The 20,624-nt window shown below is 40.5% G+C and overlaps 1 protein-coding gene across 2 annotated transcripts; it reads right to left on the bottom strand.

Moving 5' to 3' along the window:
* Positions 1–340: 340 nt before the first annotated feature.
* MXD1 (MAX dimerization protein 1) lies at positions 341–19,386 on the bottom strand. 2 transcript variants are annotated; one of them, XM_005285226.4, is made up of 6 exons: positions 19,109–19,386; positions 17,878–17,977; positions 11,923–11,952; positions 5,198–5,312; positions 2,838–2,997; positions 341–2,741 (listed from the first exon to the last, which is right to left on the bottom strand). In XM_005285226.4, the coding sequence occupies exons 1-6, from the start codon at positions 19,185–19,187 to the stop codon at positions 2,554–2,556; spliced, it is 672 nt and encodes a 223-aa protein (XP_005285283.2). In that variant the 5' UTR covers positions 19,188–19,386; the 3' UTR covers positions 341–2,553. The 2 variants fall into 2 exon arrangements, with proteins under 2 accessions (XP_005285283.2, XP_005285284.2); XM_005285227.4 differs by having other exon boundaries at positions 341–2,738; positions 19,109–19,315.
* Positions 19,387–20,624: the final 1,238 nt, after the last annotated feature.

Below are 20,624 nucleotides of genomic sequence, written 5' to 3'. Positions count from 1 at the left end.
TACATTACGCTGAAGCCTTAAGACTCAGTATTTCTAAATTAAAAAAAAAAAAAAAAAAACACACAAAGTACACAATTTAATATTTCAAATATACCCCTCCGACACTTTCCAAATATCTAAAGTTACTTTGCTACTTTTTAAAGATAGCAATATCTGCAACTCTAGGTTTGGTTTTGTGAGGCAGTTTATGCAACACTTATTTGAAGGGGGGAAAGCAAGAGGTTTCAAGGAAAAAACATATTGAGCAAAGGACCTCAAAGTGCAGATATTCAACATTTTTTTTTAGTTTACAGGTTTTGAGCTAGCTCTCTGAAGATTCTCTGCTTGTACTCAGGAAGCAGGCTTACAAATGCAAAAGGCATACAAGTTGTAGTTCAGTGCAAATCTGCTGGACATCTGAAAATTCCAGCTGTTTAAAAAATTTCCTTTTTTTTTTTTTTAAAGCATAGCACACAAAAAGAATATACTTTGGAGATTTTTAGCAATCCACTAGCCCCATTTCCCATCTTTTCTTTTTTTAAAGAGTTCAAATTATCCAAAAATAGCTTGAGGATATTTTAAGAAAAATCTAAATTTTATATAGTTTGCTCATTTGCACTTTACAGAGTGTCTTAGTGGCTTTTGGCAGCTTGACTAGTTCAGTCTCATGAACTGCATTTTTAAAGACTGCAGGCAAGTGTGAAAGCCCACTTTTGTTGACCATCACTAAATAAGCTACATAGCCCTTTTATATAGTGAAAATTGCTCAGTTGGATATTAGGGCTTCTCTGGTTACCTTGTACCAGCTGGTTGTATTACCAGAATCAAATATTGAATATTCATTGTGAGGAGTTTGCCAAGTGGGCTGAATATAAAGACCTTAAAATGTTTCAAGCAAAGAGGACTGAAGAAATCTGTCTCTCTCTCTCTCTATATATATATATATTTCTCTATCTGTTAGCAGACCTCTACATACAAAGTTTCCAGAACATCTATAAAAGCACAAAGGCATAAGAATGTATCTCCATTATATTAATTTTATATAAAATGAATAAATACTATTTATAGATCATGTGTATTATGTACATTTACATGTGCTCTATTTAGCTTAAATGAAAATGTTGCAAGGTTGAAAACCACATTTTTGGGGGGAAAATATTAAGGTTTAGGCTGGCAACAAAATCTTTTATGAGCCAGTTTTAGAGTGCCTTATAATTCAACCCGGTGAGGAAGAGCTTTAATGCGAATAGCACTTCACTGAATAATTGTAGTAAGGTAGTATTAGCAACATCCTGTAAAATGTGCCCAATCACTGACACCCAAAGTTAGCACAGCTAGCTTCATCACTCAGTTATTGCTAAAATTTGTAGTAAGACAGATTTGAGGAGGACCAAGCATTGCTTATAGAAACAAAATGAGGCATAATTATTTTTGTGCTAAAGGGATTGAGATAATCTTTGTTCATCTCTCTGAGGTAGAAAAGAATTGTCCCAGAGATGAGAAGCAAGAACAAACTTCTAGGAAAACTTGCCTAGAACAGTAATATGCAGCTGTAATGCAATGAGGTCACAATAAATTGCACTAGAGAAATAGTACCATTTGGGTTTAGGTATTAAAGAAACTGGGATGTGCAAGGCTGAAGACATCCTATCAAGGTATCTGCAAGAGGTGGAGCAGTATATCTGTGTTGCCAAGGTCTTGCAGCCCAATCCTGCGAGGTGCTGATTACCTACTATCTTCCAAGAGCTACTCAGAACGTCTCAAAATTGGTCCCACTGTCCCGCACTAGTCAAAATTCCCACTGTCATTTGCTGGCTGCTAATCTGAGATAGAGTTCAATGGGGTTACTCTTGAAACTAAAGGCCGCAAATATACAGCCCTTTGAACTTTAAGTCAATGGGAGCTTTGAATGAGTTAGGTCAAGAGGACTGGGTCAGGTGGTAATACAGCCACACTACTAAAAATGCAATACCCATAATATATAGGAGTAAATTTCCAAAGCAACAGTTGTGAGAATTGTGTAGCAAAATCTCGAAGTATCAGAGACAGGACAGCTAAAATGCTCCACACTCTACTTTTGAAAGTTTAGTCCACCCATTTCCAGATCTGTACTATGAGGAAGTTGGGTTCCCCTTTCAGATTGTTGATCAAACAAAGTTATGTTTAGCCACTAGTTCTGGATATTAGATATATTATGTTGCTAAGCAAAGACAAGGTAGGTCTAGAATACTAGACAACAACATCAAGGCAAAAAAAAAAAAGAGGGTTTTTTAGCTCTCTATTACTGCTAAAATATTCTTGGGTACTTCAAAATTTGGTTGGAATGTAGTGTCTCACAGAGATGAGTTTACTGACAGAAAGAGAAGCTAGTGGATGCAATCAGATGTGTGCTCCAGAGAGTAGCTTATAACCCACAACCCTATGCACTGTTTCAGGACTTAGGCAAAGCTGATTTCGCTAATGTTGGTGGTACATTAAATTTACGTGCAAGAGAATTGTGGGACGGTCCAATATACTACCTAATAAGATCCAACAGGGAAACTGCAATGGATGGAACAGCTACTGAGTTGCTTCTTATAGACTGAGACAAGGCTTGTGATTGTTCTGCAGCTTTAATCTCTTAATGCCAGAGCTGGAATAGCCCTCATCACTACAGACGCTCTGCATGCTTCCTCTTTCATCTGAATCACTAGGACTGCTGCTGCTCCAGTCTAGGTCTCCCATTAAATAGTCTGTGCTTTCGACATCCACATCAATTTCTTCTGTAAGCAAAAGAGAGTAGTGTTGGAACAACCTGATAAAGCATTTTAAGGTTTCAGCTACAAGTATAGATATTCTTAGCCAAATGAGTGACTCACCTCTGTCAGAATCCGAACGCTCTGAAGAAACAGTAGATCCTATACTGTCCATTCTTATTCTTTCTATACCCAGCTTCTCCAGTTGCCTTTCCAGATGCCGCTGTTCTCGCTGCAATTGATCTATTTGGTGTACTGCTTTTCTATCATAGTCTTCAAGCTTCTGTGGGTTAAAAGGCATTGTTAGTTCTTCTGGACATTATGGACTAAGGCCAACATTTACAAGCTCACACACTTAAGCAAGTGGCCTAATTTTCAGACATGGGTGCTCAGCACCTTTGAAAGACAGGTCACTTAGGTGCCTAACTATGGCTTTAGGTGACTGATGACAGGTAGTTGCATTTGAATCTAGGTCAGCATGTTCTACACATTTTAAGAGTACGTATTCGAGGTAGTTATGAGCCAAAGAAAATTTTAAAAGGAAAACAATTGAAGCACATAGCTCAAGTGAAAATATATCTGCTTTATTACACCCTTAATTGCACGGTCAGCATTTCAGACTTGCTAAAGGTTTGAGGTTTGTGTTGCCATCTGTACACAAAGCATCATCCTGTGCTGTCATATGCACGGTGAGCATCTCCACTCATCTCAACAAGACAAGACTTTGGTCACCAATAAAGGCGACTGCCAGTTAAAGCTGTTTTCAAAACCAGCACCAAAGCTGAAGTTATTCCAAATGCCTCACATACCAAATGCACATTTGCTTATCCAGAGCAGGAACTCTTTGAACTTTCAAGACAACTCATCTCTCCCCTCCCCTTAACCCCATCCCATGCATCACAGTACACTGGAAGTAAACAGAGTTCATTAGAATTTACAGAAGCAGACTTTTCCTGTTTACTTGGCCAGTGGGAAAGAAACGAAGTTTGGGTGTTCTCATGGTGTGGCCACAACAGGGGAAGGTTTTTTCCTGCTGGGCTTTGGTGCAAGAGCCAGATCTCACAGAGCACGGTTAGGATTGAGCTATTGCTGCATTAGAATTATCTAATGGCCACATGGGGATGTGTATAAATAATGCTTCCCTCTCAAAATTGTTTTTATGCAATTATCTGGCAGTGTCTCAATCCTATTAATATACATTCCAAGTCTTTGATAGCTAGCTATTTGTAATCAGACTGACGCCAACCAAGTCCCTCAGTGCCACCTCCTTGATCTTCCACTTAACAATACTATGTACTCTAAAAATATTTGGTATTGCTAAGGAAAGATATCAAAACCATTCAACTGAAAGTTAAATATTTTTTTTATTTATTAATTTTTTTAAAAAAGAAGCAAGCTATCGAACAGTACAAATATTGAGAAACTCCTTGGGGCACAGATTTTATATTTGTACAATGCCCAACAGTCTGAAGGTCCCAACTCAGGCCTCTGGATGCTACGGTAATATACGTGAGACGTAACATTAAAATCACGTCCATAGATAATTGTGATGAGAAAAAATTTGTATACAAGGACAGAGTCTTGATTAACAATAGCCTGAATCCACAGCTGAGCCGGTCAGCCAGTTTAACCATGTTAGCATGTCTGAAAAATGTTAACCAACTAGCATCTATAAGTTACAGCATCACAATTAGCTTAGGAATCAAAGCCTTTTCTCCCTGTCAGGGTGCTATTGTAAAGCTAGTATTGTTATATCTTAACTCTTGGCTAGAAGAGAGATATTTCTTCCTTTAAATAGTAAGGTCTTCAGGTATACAATTCATATGGATTCCATGTTTCAGTGTGTGTCAGTGTTTTCCTTGAGACAAATCATAACATCAGGAGACTGATGTTTCTCAACAAAAGTATAAAAAAAACCAACTTGAAACACTTACCATTATAGGGTCAGAATGAAGGCTGATCTTAGTGTCTGAATCAAGATCAAAGGGTTTCTACTGTCCATAGCGCTGAAGCTTTTTGAACCTACAAAGGTGACCCTCTTGGGAACTTTTTCCTCCCATCTCTTCACTGGCAGGAGCATAGAGCTTCATCCTGCTACTTTAAGCACTGACCAGTCCAGCTACAGCTGGAGGTAAGAAGCAGTCCACCAAGCTGAAACTTATTTTTAGACCCCCCCCGGAGAGACTGAGAAATTAAGTTAAAAACTTTTAGACAGATCTGGTCTTCACTGATTGCGACTAAGAGCATCAGCAGGAAATTATTTTGGGGAACAATCATTGTCCTTTTCATCCCTATGCCATTTCAGTCATATGTGTGAAGATTACTTCTCTTGTTTGCAGGAGACAGACTTCAGAAGTGGACATGACAAAAGAACTGGTTCTGAAACAGGATTTTATCCACAATTTGTTGTCAAGCAATAGTTTTTACAGCATTCAGTAATGCTTGGCGTGCTCACTTACATGATTAAACTAACTTGAACTCACCTTTATGTGCAATTTAGCTTTTGTTAGTAAACTCAGTGTAGTATGTCTGTTGGATTCAGGCCCAAGTGGTACCAGCCCTTTCAGCTTCTCCAGACACAACCGCAGATGAGCACGTCTGTAAAATCCAAAGTTCATACATCATGTAAATATTCATTCTGTGGTCAACAGCAACTAGGTAGGATTAGGCAACATTCAAGAGGACCTCACATCTGCAAGCAGCTATGGCAAATATAACAACAGTAAAGAATACAATTGGTGACATCAGCAGTTGGTGTTAGAAGAATAAGGATATCCATTCCTTTCTATTTTTGGAAGATGAATTGTGCATCCTGGCATAATTTCAGATGCATTTTCTCCCTTAGAGCTGTACTATGAAGCACTAGCATTCCAGAAACAGAGGTACAATGGCTTGGAAGAAAGTAAGTTTCAATTACACTGAAAATGTTAAGCGGCAGGACAAGCTAGAGAAAAATTTCAATCTACACTCATTATACCCATGACCATCTTCATGCATATTAAAATTCAAGAACTACATCAATCGTTAAGGTGGTATAATTAAAAATGAAAACAGGAAGAGCAACATCACATTGCACATCATGTAAAGCCCAATACATGCCAATAATGTTTTTCCCAATCAGCGCTCAAGCAGTATATAGTTTCCCTACCCTACTGTAAAGTAACTACTGTGATCACCTACTGCAGGTGCTACCATGTGAAGTAGAGCAGGTACACATCACCTTATTCAACACAATCTCTTCCATGAGCATTTCTAGCCACATCCACTGCTGGTTACTAACACCTTGTCTACAAGAGAAAGGATTTGCCAGTATAGTTATACTGGCAAATCGTCCTAGATTTGACACAGCTTATACCGGTAAAAGCGGGCTTTTGCTTCTATAGCTTATCCTAGTTCCCTGAATAAGATTAGTTATTGACAAAAGGACTCTTGCCAATATAAGCTGCATCTACACTAGTGTTTTTGCTGGCATAGGTATGTCGATTAGAGTTATGATTCCCCTCTCCTCCCTCTCTCCCCCCGCCAATGTAGCTATGCTGGCAAAACTTCTAAGTTTAGACCTGATCAAACATTTCTCATGACAATCTATAATTCTGCACCATTTACTACAACAGGTTGTTTATGTCCCCAGGTTTTATGTCAGTGAACAAATTAATTCCACAAACAATAATAATGATCCTACAGGATAAGACAGGTTTTAATGTTAAGTCTTTTATATCAGAAATGGCTACTCTCAGCTACAAGACATGTCTTCATAGTATCCACTTGCTGTACCCAGTATGCAGTACTTTGAAATACGTTTTAAGAAAAGCAACAGTTTTGAAAGACTGGTTTGAGGTATTTCTTGAGCTAATAGTCGATTAAGATAGTTATGCTTTCCCATCTTATTAGAAAAGCCTTTCAATTCTGAAATGTTCAACAGTGCAAAAAAAGTCCACCAGACTGACAGAGCCCAATTTTTAGTTACAGTATAGGGAGTACTAATACATAAGAACGATCATGCTGGGTCAGACCAAAGGTCCATCTAGCCCAATATCCTGTCTTCCAACAGTGGCCAATGACAGATACAACAGAGGGAACAAATAGAACAGTTAATCATCAAGTAAGATCCTCTGTCACTCATTCCCAGCTTCGGGCAAACAAAGGCTAGGGACACCATCCCTGCCCATCCTGGCTAATAGCCATTGATGAATCTATTCTCCATGAATTTATCTAGTTCTTTTTTGAACCCTGTTATAGTCTTGGCCCTCAACATCCTCTGGCAAAGAGTTTCACAGGTCGACTGTGCGTTGCGTGAAGAAATACTACTTTTTGTTTGTTTTAAACCTGCTGCCTATTAATTTCATTTGGTAACCCCTAGTTCTTGTGTTATGAGAAGGAGTAAATAAAACTTCCTTATTTACTTTCTCCACACCCATCATGATTTTATAGACCTCTATCACATCCCCCCTTAGTCATCTCTTTTCCAAGCTGAAAAGTCCCAGTCTTATTAATCTCTCCTCATATGGAAGCTGTTCCATACCCCTAATCATTTTTGTTGCCTCTTTCCAATATATCTTTTTTGAGATGGAGCAACCACATCTGCATGCAGTATTCAAGATGGATTTATATAGAGGCAATATGATATTTTCTGTCTTATTATCTATCCCTTTCTTAATGATTCCAAACATTGTTAGCTTTTTTTGACTGCCACTGCACATTGAGTGGATGTTTTCAGAGCACTATTCACAATGACTCCAAGATCTCTTTCTTGAGTGGTAACAGCTAATTTAGACCCCATCGTTTTATATGTAGAGTTGGGATTATGTTGTCCAAAAATGCATTACTTTGCATTTATCAACATTGAATTTCATCTGCCTTTTTATTGCCCAGTCACCTAATATTGTGAGATCTCTTTGTAACTCTTCGCAGTCTGCTTTGGAGTTAACTATCTTGAGTTGTTTTGGATCATCTGCAAATTTTGCCACCTCATTGTTTATCCCTTTTTCCAGATCATTTATGAATATGTTGACTAGTACTGGTCCGAGTACAGATCCCCTGGGGGCACCACTATTTACATCTCTTCATTCTGTAAAGTGTTTTACATTGGCTCTCTGGTGGTACTATGTAGATCAGCCTTTTGCTGTGTTGTGCAAGAGGCAGTGTAAATATATTCTTAAAACCAAAGGTGTCTTAAAAATAATCTGTGAATAGCCAGGAGAAAGAGACTGAACAAGAAACAGCACTATGAGGTGTGGTCTTCTGAATTACTATCCAAGGTTTGTAAGTCAGCAAAGTGTTAAGAGCACTTCAAATACAGACCTGACCATTAAGTATTAACCTTACATTTAAGGTAAAAAGCATTGACTGATGAGTGTTTTGGTCACAATGCTTTAGAGAAACAAGACATTTCACACAACATTCATTTTGTTGGAATGTTGTCCTGGCTCCAGTCTTTTCCTCTAATCAGTCGACATCTAAGTTCTAGTCACAGTCCAGCTCTGCCATGGGTCTAAATTAGCATGCATAGGACCTTGAGCCAGTGACTTAGGGCTGGTTTTCAGCAGTGTTAAGCACCCACAGCTCCCACTGTTTTTCATAGGAGTTATGGGTACTCAGCATCTCTGGGGAGGAAAAAAGCCAAGCCCTTTATTGTCTCGCCACACCTTCAAGGCAGAGTTACCAAAGCTGAGAGCTTTTGAAAATGTCTATGCTGCAATAAGACACCTGCAGCGAGCCCTAGTCAGCTGACTAGGTCTCAAAGGGCCAGGCTGCAGGGCTATAAAATTGCAGTGAGGACATTAGAACTTGGGCTCCTGCCTCATCCCTGGGACACTCCCCCTTTGTGGGGTCCCAGAGCCCAGTCTCCAGCCCGCAGAGGTTAAATGATGCCTTATGCATTTGGTCAGAAGGAGATTTGAAACTAGTGTTTTCAAGGGTGACATCAGCTGCAATTGAAGGCTTACCTGACACTGCTTCCTGGGTGCACCAACTATTTTCAAACAACTTCACCCCATCACGTTAATTCCATTGACAACTGTAACTCCTCTAATGTAGCATGTCAGTATTACACAGCTGTAAACTCTGAATGCACCTTTACAAATGTTTCCTCTGCCTACCTTTGTTTATTTCCCATTAGCCAGTTTCAGATCAATTGCTCTGGTGTATGCATCTCCATTCATAAACAATTCATTTAGTGAAGTTGCATCCTCATCAAGGCTATGCTACAGTATTCAACTTCCACTACAGGAGTTCTCTAGCACTTTGACAGTGGCTAGAAGTCCATATATACAGGGTACACTGTTTAATCTGATCCTTGCACATAGGGAAATGCCCAGTTGCTTTCATACAGCAGGCACATGGATGACAATATGCAGAGCTAGCTTTTTAGATACTCAAGGAAACTGCTTCATTAGGATATTGGGAGTGAGGATAGTTCCAAGACAGGTGAGTTTCAATACTATTCAAATGCTCTTGTTGATCCTGACATTCAGGTCATATTATTTGGCAGTGGTTGCAACATAACCTGTCTTTGAAATGTCTAATTGTCATAAGAAGTTCAAATTGAGATGTTGCAATTATCTGCATATCTTGCTCTAAGCACACTACAAGTTAAACAAACAATCATTTGCACTGTAGTTCTGAAAGCATTTTATGTAAGCAAACAGAGTGGATAATCTTTACTCCTATAGTAAATCCAATGATGGGGCCCAGTGACGAATCCCTGCTTAACACTGTTTGCAACCCCAAAATAAGATCTCCTACCTTCAGAACAGACTTAGCCAACCTGCCTTAATGGAGTTACACAAGAACTGTCTGTCGTACCTATAGAGGTAATACAACTATGGTCCACAATACTTAAGTGAGAGACTGTAGTGGGCATCAGGTTAATTTCAAAGTCACTTGTTAGATGTCAAACCCTTAACATTATGGAGTTTGTACAACAGCAAGTGAGATTCCTAGAAATCTAGCATGTGACTCAGCATGACCCTTGATTTTCCAGCTCCAACTTCTACTTTACATAAGCAGATTTATGCTTAAAACTTCTTTTAAAGCATATTTCAGCATAATTTTTACTGAGTGACAATACAACCACAGTTTTAGATTAGACAAAATTCTCCCATTGGCAAAGCCAAATTCCTCAATTAATAAAGTTTGCTGTCAGAGACAATTGATCTTTCAAGTCCATTGTAATGAAAGTAATCAGATTCCTTACATTAAGGATAATGCTTAACAACAAGCTTAATTTTCATCTTAGATGCGATGTGGTATTTATCTAACCAGAATTTGGCCCCAATCATCAAGTTAAACTGGTTCCCACACTATTCAAGTTCCAAACAGATAACCAATGTTGACTGCAAAATTAGTACACCTCTACCCCAATATAAGGCGACCCGATAACACAGTAAAGCAGTGCTCGGGGGGGGGGGGGGAGGAGGAGGAAGGAGCACTGCACACCCTGGTGGATCAAAGCAAGTTCGATATAACGTGGTTTCACTTATAACGCAGTACGATTTTTTGGGTCCCGAAGACAGCGTTATATCGAGGTAGAGGTGAACTTTTGAATAACTGCGAAGTCCTAACAGCTTGATATTAACTCTTTGTGTACAGAAACGTTGAGGAGCCACTTTAAAGTCTCCATAAGGCATCTAAGTCGTTAACTCTTGAGACTAGCAGCAGTTAAAGTCTTAGACATCAAAATACTTTGTTTCACTCCTACATGTACAACAATGGGAGAATAACAATTTTATTTAGAAAGAGAATACATTCCAGAGAAATATACTGGCTGTTTTCCTAATCACCTTTTCGATAAGAGCTTAAAATAAATGACACTTGCTGTACTTCATTGTCTGGACAATAATTTAAACAGGATTTCAATACAGCTATGGTGTAGTTGCTACTGCAGAGTAAGTAGGAGAGATACAATGTATTCAATAGCTTTTAAAAGCATTTTTTCTTTAGTTTCTCAAGTTATCAAGTGATAATTTTGTGACTCTGGAAAGTAACTACCCAAAAGCTTACACTGAACTCTGACAGAGCTAGCTAATGAGAAATTTGCAATTTACATCTTGTAATAGATCATAAAAGAGCCATGCATCCAAAGAAGTGGGCTGTAGTCCACGAAAGCTTATGCTCTAATAAATTTGTTAGTCTCTAAGGTGCCACAAGTACTCCTGTTCTTTTTACAACTATTATGGTAGCCTGGGGTTTCACACTAAGGGGAGTGTCAGCTTGTTATTTTCTTTTCCCAAACTACCAAGTTACTTATCGAAGCACCACAAACACAAGGATACCTCACTTTACAAGTATTCATACACAATAGCCCTTCTCCCAGCAAGAAGTATGCTGACTGAGCCAAAAGAGATGAAAACAAAAGTTTAAGCCCTCTTATGAAGTTCTCCAATTTTAAAGTGCTATAGTCTTAAAAACCATGTTCCTGTGTCTTGACTGCAAAGTACATTTACCAAGATACAGGGTAAAAGGGCAGATTTAATGATGCCACAACCTTGTCAAAACAGCCAACAAAAAACAGGTTAAATTCTGTATAGTGCTAAGGACACAAACAGTGCGATAGTTGATCAGATGAGTGGTCTATCTAGACCTATGTACCCTGACAGAAGGTGATCAGAACCAGTAGCTTCAAGAAAAGGTCCAAGAAATACTGCTGAAGGCAGTTATGGAATAACTGCACACGGGTATTATGAGGAAATGTTCCCGATCAGCACTTAGACTCTGAAGGATGAACAACATATTCCAGGTAAGAGGCCCAGAAGATCTGGGATTGATGAAAACATAATTCCTAGAATCAGTAGTCTCTAGTTGCTGTAATGCACACATCTGAGCTCACACAGAACTGCCATTCTCCCCCACATTGCAGTTTATGCTTGCTTACTGCAGATAGATGTTGTGGTCAGAAAGCAGGATATATTTCCACACCAATTTTCAGTTTAAAGTGACATTTTAGCTTACCCATGCCTATATGGGTAAGCTAAAAGAGTACTCAAGGGTACCTCTCCCCCCCCCCCCCCCCCAAAAAAAACAACTTCAATAAAACTGAACTCTTAGATTTAGAGACTGCTCAGAGAATCAGTCCTGCCTGAAGATGTACCTTGCACGTCCCTCTGGTATTACTGCTCCATTGAAAGGAGGACCTGGACAATCCCAGTGGGGGATACAGGGGAATGGAATAAAAGTTAGTGCAAATACTTAATGAATCCTACAAACTCACCTGTTCTTTTCCATTTCATTGTGCGTTGACCTGAAAGATAAACAAGGAATTAGTTATTTAATGGTTGTCAGTTGCAGATAACTACATGCACGGTGATTAAGAATATCAATGCAACAGTTTTTGTAACCATTCACTGCAAGAGCTGCAAGCCACTAACGCACTTCAGAGAAAGCTACTAGCTACCCTGGGGACAGCAAAAAGGTCGGAAGCAACCAGGACGAAGTGAAGAATTGTGGAGCAACACAGTATGGGTTTTCTGCCAGCAAAATGGCAATATAAGCCCAGAAAGAGCTGCAAAGCCAAGTGCATGATGGTGCTGCAGACCAAAAATGTGGTTATCTTAGCATAGGAAGAGAATGGCAAATTGCCCCATCTTAACACTATTTGACATCTAATCAATTAAGAGTCAAGTGTAGTTTCAGACATGCCCCTGAGTGCATTGCCAACTGGTGGTTTGGGGAGGATTTTTAAGTATTTATCTCACTATTGCTGTGCAAAAGATTCACATCATGAGAGAAGCCAACTTTGCATTTTATAGGAGTTTACATATAAAGTAAGAAAAAAAACCTGAAGAAATGGAGAAAAGTTGCCTGAATTTTGTTACTCTTAGGTGGTATTTGTAACTCTTGCCTGAAAACACTGTTATATATTTGTGTCTTTAAGAGTTATATTGCAGAATAAAATATGGTTTTAAATAGCACCTTTAACATCAGATATCCCAAAATAATGAGGTAAGTACCATAACACAACAATAATTAAACACTAGCAGACAAGTGCTTAGACAGTCTGGGCACCACAACCTAATGTCGAGTAGCCTTAACTTTTATTCAGATGCATCTGAAGAAGTGGGGGTGTTTTACCCACAAAAGTTTATGCCCAAATAAATTTGGGTCTTTAAGGTGCCACGGGAATCCTCGTTAACTTTTATTGAATTCTTAACTTCTGCTTCCAGCTTTTTATAAAGGATGGCACCTTAAACAGTGCAGCAGTGAGCATGACACAGATTTGATCCCATGGCCTATGGATACCAATGAGTGATACCAATTGAACCATGTGACTTGTACACTGTATTCAATCACTAAGTCACCAGCTTTGTAGAGAAATAATATCCTGAAGATCGGGTACGTGAACACAGGAGATCTGTAGAAAACTTTTCCAGAAGTGAATGACAGACTATAATGCTTTTCATTTTTACATGGAAGAATGACATATTAAATGTAAGGTTATAGTCTAGATTGGTATTATATTGGTTTGCAAATAATTCAGAAGTTCTTCCTTCTCCCCCTGCAAGATTTTAGGGAAACGGTAAGAAAACAAGAGAACTATTGCAGGGTTCTCTTATAAAGAAGAGGATCCAGAATAACTAAAGAGATTTAAATAGTTTTCAAGTTACTGTTGACTTAATGTTGAAATGAGGCCTCCTAATATATGCACACATGCTCATAACAGAAATCTGCCACAACTACTCTTTAAAGCTTTAAACGAAGCCTGTTATCGTTCAGGGATAGCATTACTGCGTGACAGAAAACCCGAGGGAAAAACCACAACCATGGAATGTATATATCTGAAGCCTTCCATCTGACTTATCCTGTGCCTGAGCCAGAGAGTGCCAGTTTTCCCACTGTGTTTTCTAGAGGTTTCAATAAATTAAGCAGATTTTATTGCTAAATAAGCAACACTAGGAACTTATACTTTGAGGTCACTGCAAATTATATTTTTGGTATTTTTACTCGCTTGCAATCCCTCATAGAAACTTCATTCATAATAGCTTTATCTTTGTTTGGTAAGTTATTCCCCCCTCCCTCCAGCTTTTTAATGACATTAATTTTAACATGGCTCCATTTGTTTACTTTCAGATTGCATTATTTAAAGTGATCTGTTCTCAAATGCAAACATTTAGCTTCGAAACATTTAAAAAAAAAAATCACAAGATATTTTGATTTCCATTGAGAATGAAAGGTCCATATTTCTTAGTAGATCATTTAAATGGAGGCACATTAGTCTGAAATGTAATGGAGACACAAGTTCCCCTGCTAGGGCATCTGTAAATAGCTGAAAAGAGGACAGACGTATTTTTGGTTCCACCGGTTTCCCCCACTGACTCTTCTGGATAAAAACCAGAGAAACAAAGAAGTTTGAGCCCTTCCTCACCTCCGAATTATGACTGCCCGAGTCCAAGACATTACAATTAACTTGTAGTTTACTAGTGGTCTGTTGTGTCTTAAATAGGACATATCAATTCAATACTGGTTCCAAAAGTTTCAGATGTCTGTTAAACTAGTTTGTTAATGGAATACATCCTCTCTGGACTTACCATTAGTAAAGTGTTCCTGGACACAGTTAAGTTTTGTATCCAAAAATATAGTTCTATTAGCTGGTGAATTCTATTTTTACAACATAAACCCTAAGGTGGATAGTTTGCACATTACCATGTAGACAAGATTCTCAGCTCTTAGTGATAAACGTTAGTTTCCTTTACTTGGAACGTATTCAAATATTTTTTATCTGAAGTGGAAAGACTGAGCATAATAACTTCAAGAGATGTTAGTGTTTTGTTTGTCAGTTTCAAAGCAACATTGATAGCAATCAATTTCTGTGTTCAGAAATCCAAACAAACAGAGACCATTTCCAGGAAGTTAATACAGAGAAGGGCACAGTAACCATATCTACACTAGCTAAATGGCTGTCCAGTGTACATAGTACCCATCTTCTTCCCCTTCCAAAAGGGAAAGAGACAGTATCTCTAATTAGCTACAGAAGCCACTGCCACATTTTTGTGAATAGCAGTGTTGCAGAATTTCCATTCCAAAGATGCAGGCTTAACCATGCTTATGGCATAGTGACAGGTCTGCAGACCTAGCATAAAATGCCAACCTTAAACTCAATATAAAAAAAATACCCTCACCTCTCTCTGACAAACAGACAGACCATTTTATTGTCCAATATCAGCTAGCAATCATACTGGTCACACAGACCTATTTATAACTATACTATAGTTAATATCGATCACATTCTAGAATTTAAATGCAGAATTTGGGCATGCAACTAGGATTACTTCTGAACTTTGACCTTTTAATGAACACCTGTTCCATTACAGATACAGGAAAATGGCTGTACCATTTTCCATATGAACTCAGTATTAACTCATTCCATTGTTATGTAGGCCAGAAATAAGTAATTCTTGCTACTCTAAGACACCTCCACAATTGGTGTTAAAGGGAAACTGTCAGCTTGTAATCTAACCATTTTTAAAAAAAAGAGAATTAGAAGTAGCTTCAGGTATTATACATGCACTTGGGGCCACTTGCCAAGCTGTGTTTTACAATCAGATGTTCCTATTTAACATATGCCTTTTTCCCCATTTCAGTGAAAGTTTCACACAAACAGGAGATAGAAGACCTAATCTGCCCTCCACTGAAGTCAGGTAGGCCTAAAAAGACTACACAGACTGAAATTGACTATATACAGAGCTGTCCAACAAAGTAATTGCCCATCTCTATGCCCTTGCCCAATAATATTTCAGCTATTGTAATATTAGGTATTACTTTAACAAAAGCAGATTTTGTCTCAATTAAAAAGTTTAAAGGGACACTAAAGAATCAAACTGATTAAAACAAGGAGCCATTTCACATTTCCTAATGAAACAGGAAATATTTAGTCCCTAGACAGAACAGCTAAAAACAGGCCAGGCTCACCCACACAATATTTAGAGATGAATTTGCTCAAACTGCTTTCTCTCTATCGTACTATTTCTCCATTAATTATGATTTGATCTTTAGAGCACTTGATGTATACATACGAAAGAGCTCACTCTCCAATGCCAACATTGCACACCTTTAAATATACTATTCCTGCAGGTCAGTTACAAAGTTGAGCTTTACAATTCATTTTAATAGTTAAGATTGTAATTACAGAATTCTGTGAGACAGGCTGAAAAAAAAATGCTGATTAAATTTTCACTAGATACATTAAGAAGTAAATCAGCTCTTGTACTGTCAACCTCCATTTCTAAAGGATTTCTAGGGTACTCAGCTGCAAAAATCTCTCTCTCTCTCAAAAAATGACATACAAAATCTTGGCCCAGAAGGTTTAAAAATAAGAGGGGGGGGGGAGGGGGAGGGAAAGCATTTGTAAAATCCTTCAGACATCTTTCTGTACTTCAATAAATCAAACCCTTAAAATTTCTTTAAATTTGAGAGGCCTTCCATCTACATTGTGAAATATGTCCTTCTTAGTATAGAGATACAAAGAAGTCATCAGGACTATTAGACTTTTCTCTAGCACTGGTCAATATTCGTTCTGTATTAGACATGCACTGAAATGACAGTCTACAGCCCAAGTAAGATTCTAAACACCAAGGTTGGGACAAAAACCCAAGTTCAAAGTTCACACTGAAATGCCATCCTTCTTTTCCTATGCTGTACCAAAATATTGCAGCACATATGGTGCACATCACGTACTAAGCTTAGGCCACTAACCATAGTAAAAACAGGGTGAGTTAAGGACAGAGCTTTAACGGAGAACTTCCTGGCTTTTATGAGTCTCCATCACAGTACAAGCATTACCGAAAAGTAGCAGTTTGCATTTATACATACTACTACTAATGGAGAGAGTTGCAAGCACCTAAAACAAGACAGGAATTTCAGTTTTAACCTGCAAGTCTTTAGGACCTAAAAAACTTCACTAAAAAAGGCTTGCAGAAGTTGCCTATCCAATTTAAAGTTCAGCAGCTTGGACTGAAATGAATTTGGATGGATTAAATCCCAGCAAAACATCTCCAGTAATGGGTGATTTAGCATTTTTAGCTGCCCCAAGAACAAGATGTATATTAAACCAAAGATGAATAATCTGCAGCAAATCTCTAGATGGATTTCAAGATGAACAATAAATAAATCAGGCTGTCAAACAAAAGTGGCACTGGAAGCAAGATTTAATCAAAGTGTCAAACTAGAACCATGTCACTTTCTGCACTCAGTCATATAATTTAGCTTTAGTTAAGAATTCCTGCACACTTAAAGTGAAATAGAAAATGTTAGAAAATTTGAATTTAACATTGCACATAAATCTTGAATGAAAGATAAGACTCCTTCAATTTTCAATTAGCTTTAGAAAAAAACATTTCTATCATGTCGCATGGCAAAAATTTCACATTTTCTGAGAAACAAAATCAAATACAGCAAAAAAATGAGAGTTTCTGTTCTTTAGAGGTTTCCCTAGAAAGTAACTAGTATCAAAACGTTTGACTATGTTCATATATTACTGCAGTTAAACATGCACACAATAGTCTAAATGTATGCACACCTATCTCAGTAAGAAATATTATAAATTTTACCTTTGAGTATCCATGCTCTAGTTGAAAAGTTTTATTTCACTGACATAAAAAGATATCTGAATGGGTGTGTTAAAAATACTTCTGTTTTCTTGAAGTGCCAAAACCAAAGTTTGGGCCGAATTTGACTGTGGCATTATATAATTACAATATATTCCCTTTATTATAACCACATCATGCCTCATTTTATTTTTTAAATGGTTTGCATTGAAACTAAATAGGGACATACCCCATCAGTATTTGCAATCCAAACATTAAACTGTTGTGTTAATGCAGAAAAGCCTAAACATATAGTTGACTGAAAGCAAAAGTGAAACTGATTAGTACCTTCATTTCCCAAGTTAAAGATAGAAGTAAAAAGCCTAAATAAAGTTACTAAATGGAATGTTTTAAAAATCTGAGTTGTTAACACAAAGACTTTGTCAAGTGAGAAAGCACAGAATGAGAAAAACAACAACTCTTTAATTAAAAATACCACTGTATGGTGAGTTATAAGTCGAAAGACACATAGCCAACATTGTCACAGAGCTATAATCATAGTAGAAATGGCAGAATTTTGCACCACAAGCGTCTGCATAAATCAGATCACACACACACAGATGCAAGTACCATATATTTGCCATTACCTGCTACTACTGCTGTTTTTCTTCGACTTGCTTCTCCGTTTTAAGGCATCTCTGTCCTTGTTATTGTAGGGTAACATAGAGGCATAGCCATGTTCAGCTTCTAAAAAAAGCCAGGATTTCACTCGATCATTAAGTTAGCCCAAAACATACAGACATCCAGGAGTATTTGGGGGTGGGAGGAGAACATATTTGGAAGCCCAAAGGTGGAAATCAATAAGATTACTTAGTTATCTGCTAATGAATAACACACAGAGCCTTATACAAAACCCTCCAGGTCCAGGCAATCCATTGTTTCCAGCACGGGGATGACAAGCCCACGCCATACATGGGGGGAAACCATGTAAACGGCAAGCAATAGGGATTTTGAAGTGGGGATCTGGAAGATGGGTCCCTTTCTCCCCATTCCATACATGGGAATCTCCAGGACACTTGTTTCTTAGAGGGGACACCCCTCCGTGGAAAGATCTACACAAAAAGCCAGGGTGTTTGTGCGTGGTGGGATTATACCCCAGGAGTTGCAATGTGTGCCTGGGGGTAAGGATCTTTCCACACCCCAAGATGGACGATTGGGGGAGCAGAGCGGATGGGGGAGGGGGATTAGGGTGGGCCCCGAGGGGCAGGGGTAACAGCAGCCGGGCTAAGGAAGGGGGAGCCGGTGCGTTCCCGGGGTGGGCGCGGGAGCCAGCGCCGATGGTCACCGCTCGGGAGAGGGGGCTCCGCGCTCGGGATGGGATCCCGGCTCCTTTCGGTTCCGCTTTTTGCCGACGACGGGTGGGGGAAGCGGCGGCGCAGGCCGCTGGCTCCTTGGTGGGGAGCGGTCTGCGGTCAGCACCCCCCGCCGGGGATAGCTCGGCCTCAGGGGAGGCCCTTCTCCCGGGGGCTGGTCCCTGGACCCTCTCCCCGGGCGGGGAGGGTGGGGGGGGCTGTCGACACCCCGGTCTCTCCTGCGGGGGGGCGAAACCAGGCCCCGGTCTCTGCTATGGGGGGCGGGCCCGGCGGGGGGAGGGGGAGCACCCCGGTCTCTCCTATGGGGGGCGGGCCCGGCGGGGGGAGGGGGAGCACCCCGGTCTCTCCTATGGGGGGGGCTCTATGACCTATGAGGGGGGTCGGTACCCCAGTCTCTCCCGGGGCGGGAGGCCCCCCCGCTATCCCCGAGGATGAGGCGGGATCCCGAGCCAGGCCCCAGAGAAGGGGGGCGGGCGGGCTGGCTGCCGTCTCCGGGGGCCGGTACCTCGCTCTCTCCGCTCCAGGTACTCGGCCGCCTCCAGCAGCATCTGGATGTTCACACAGACCCGGGTCGCCGCCGCCATCTTACACCGCTGCCGGGGCCCTGCGCTCGCCCTGCCGCGGAGCCTCACGGAGCAGCAGCTGCAACAGCCGGTCTCCACAGCCCGAATGTTTATCCCCCTCCCTCCTGCTCCGCTCTGACAGACCCCGGGCAACCAACCCCCCCGCAACCCAACCCACTGCCCCCTGCCAGCGCGGTGCTCATTGGATACCCAGAGACAAGCCCCGGCCTCTAATTGGTCGGCTCATATAAAGACCCCCCTCTCTTCTATTTTCCTCGCCTATGATTGGCCTTTTTGTCCACATTCCCGCCTCTTGGTTATAGGCCCGCCTCTTTTCTTTGATTGGCCCAGTAGCCTTAGGTCCCGGCCCCATCCCTTAGCTACCTTCTAATTGGCCAATTCTTAGGAAGCACCACCCTTTGCGCGGTCCAAAAGGACAACTGCTCTAACGGCCCCGCCCCTCTCTCGCCTTCGGAAGTTACGATTGGCTAGAACTTTCATGGTTCCGCCCCACCTATTATTCTCCAATAAGCTTAGCCAACAATGCCCCGTTTCTTACCTCTGATTGGTCAAGCCTTCCCAAAGGCCCTCCCTCTATTGTGTAAAGCTCCCCCCTTCGCAACTTCAACCGTCCATCCAGCCGCCCACTGGCTCCTTCCAAAGGAACAAACCAATCAGTGAGCAGCAAGGCCAAAGAGGCGGGGACAAGGCCCCTGGGGCCAGGTGTCAGGCTTTGGAGCCTAACAATGCAGGGAGGGTGCAAGGACCAGGAAATTCCAAGGTGCAAGGGAGGGAGAGAAAAGAGGGAATGCAGGGAGGGGATACAAAGGGCTGGATTCGAGGGGGCAGAGAGAGATGCAAGGTGGAGACAGTACATAAGATATAGGGAGTATAGAAGGAAGATGGACGGCCCAGGTGGCTGGATGCAGTGGGGGATATAGCTGCAGACATGTACAGTGGAACACTGATGATTAGACAAAACAAAAGGCCACCCAGAAAGAAAAAGGAGCTATCCCCACCCTTTTACAACAGAGCATCACAGGACTCCCGTGGGAGGGCTTTGGCATGATGTTTTGCAAGGCTTTAGTGCATCCCTCCCTTTCTATTATTCTCTAGGTATAGATCAGGAACTCCCATCGGGTTGTGCATCGCTAGCACTAGCCCTTCAGGTTTTTTAGAACTGGTTGTCTAGGTGGCTTCTCCTTGCCCTGTGCTGATATGCCAGTACTACCTGCTTCATGCTCATGGGCACAAAGTCAGACCTGCTCTGGGGAAAGGCTGCTTCAAACACTTCTGCCACCATTGGTGAGAATGCAAAGCTGAACTATGCTGGTAAAGGTGCATACAGTAGAACAGGGCATGATAGGCATGGAGAAGGCTCCAACTTGGTAAATTCATTCAAACAATTAGCACACACTGATATTGTCAGACCAGCCTCCCAAGAAATCACCTGTTACT

This window comes from Chrysemys picta, chromosome 2 (genome assembly GCF_011386835.1).
Source record: "Chrysemys picta bellii isolate R12L10 chromosome 2, ASM1138683v2, whole genome shotgun sequence".
In the NCBI taxonomy this organism is placed as follows: domain Eukaryota; kingdom Metazoa; phylum Chordata; order Testudines; family Emydidae; genus Chrysemys; species Chrysemys picta.
The sequence above is the reverse complement of the archived record's forward strand: the minus strand, read 5'-3'. Positions and strand labels throughout refer to the sequence as shown.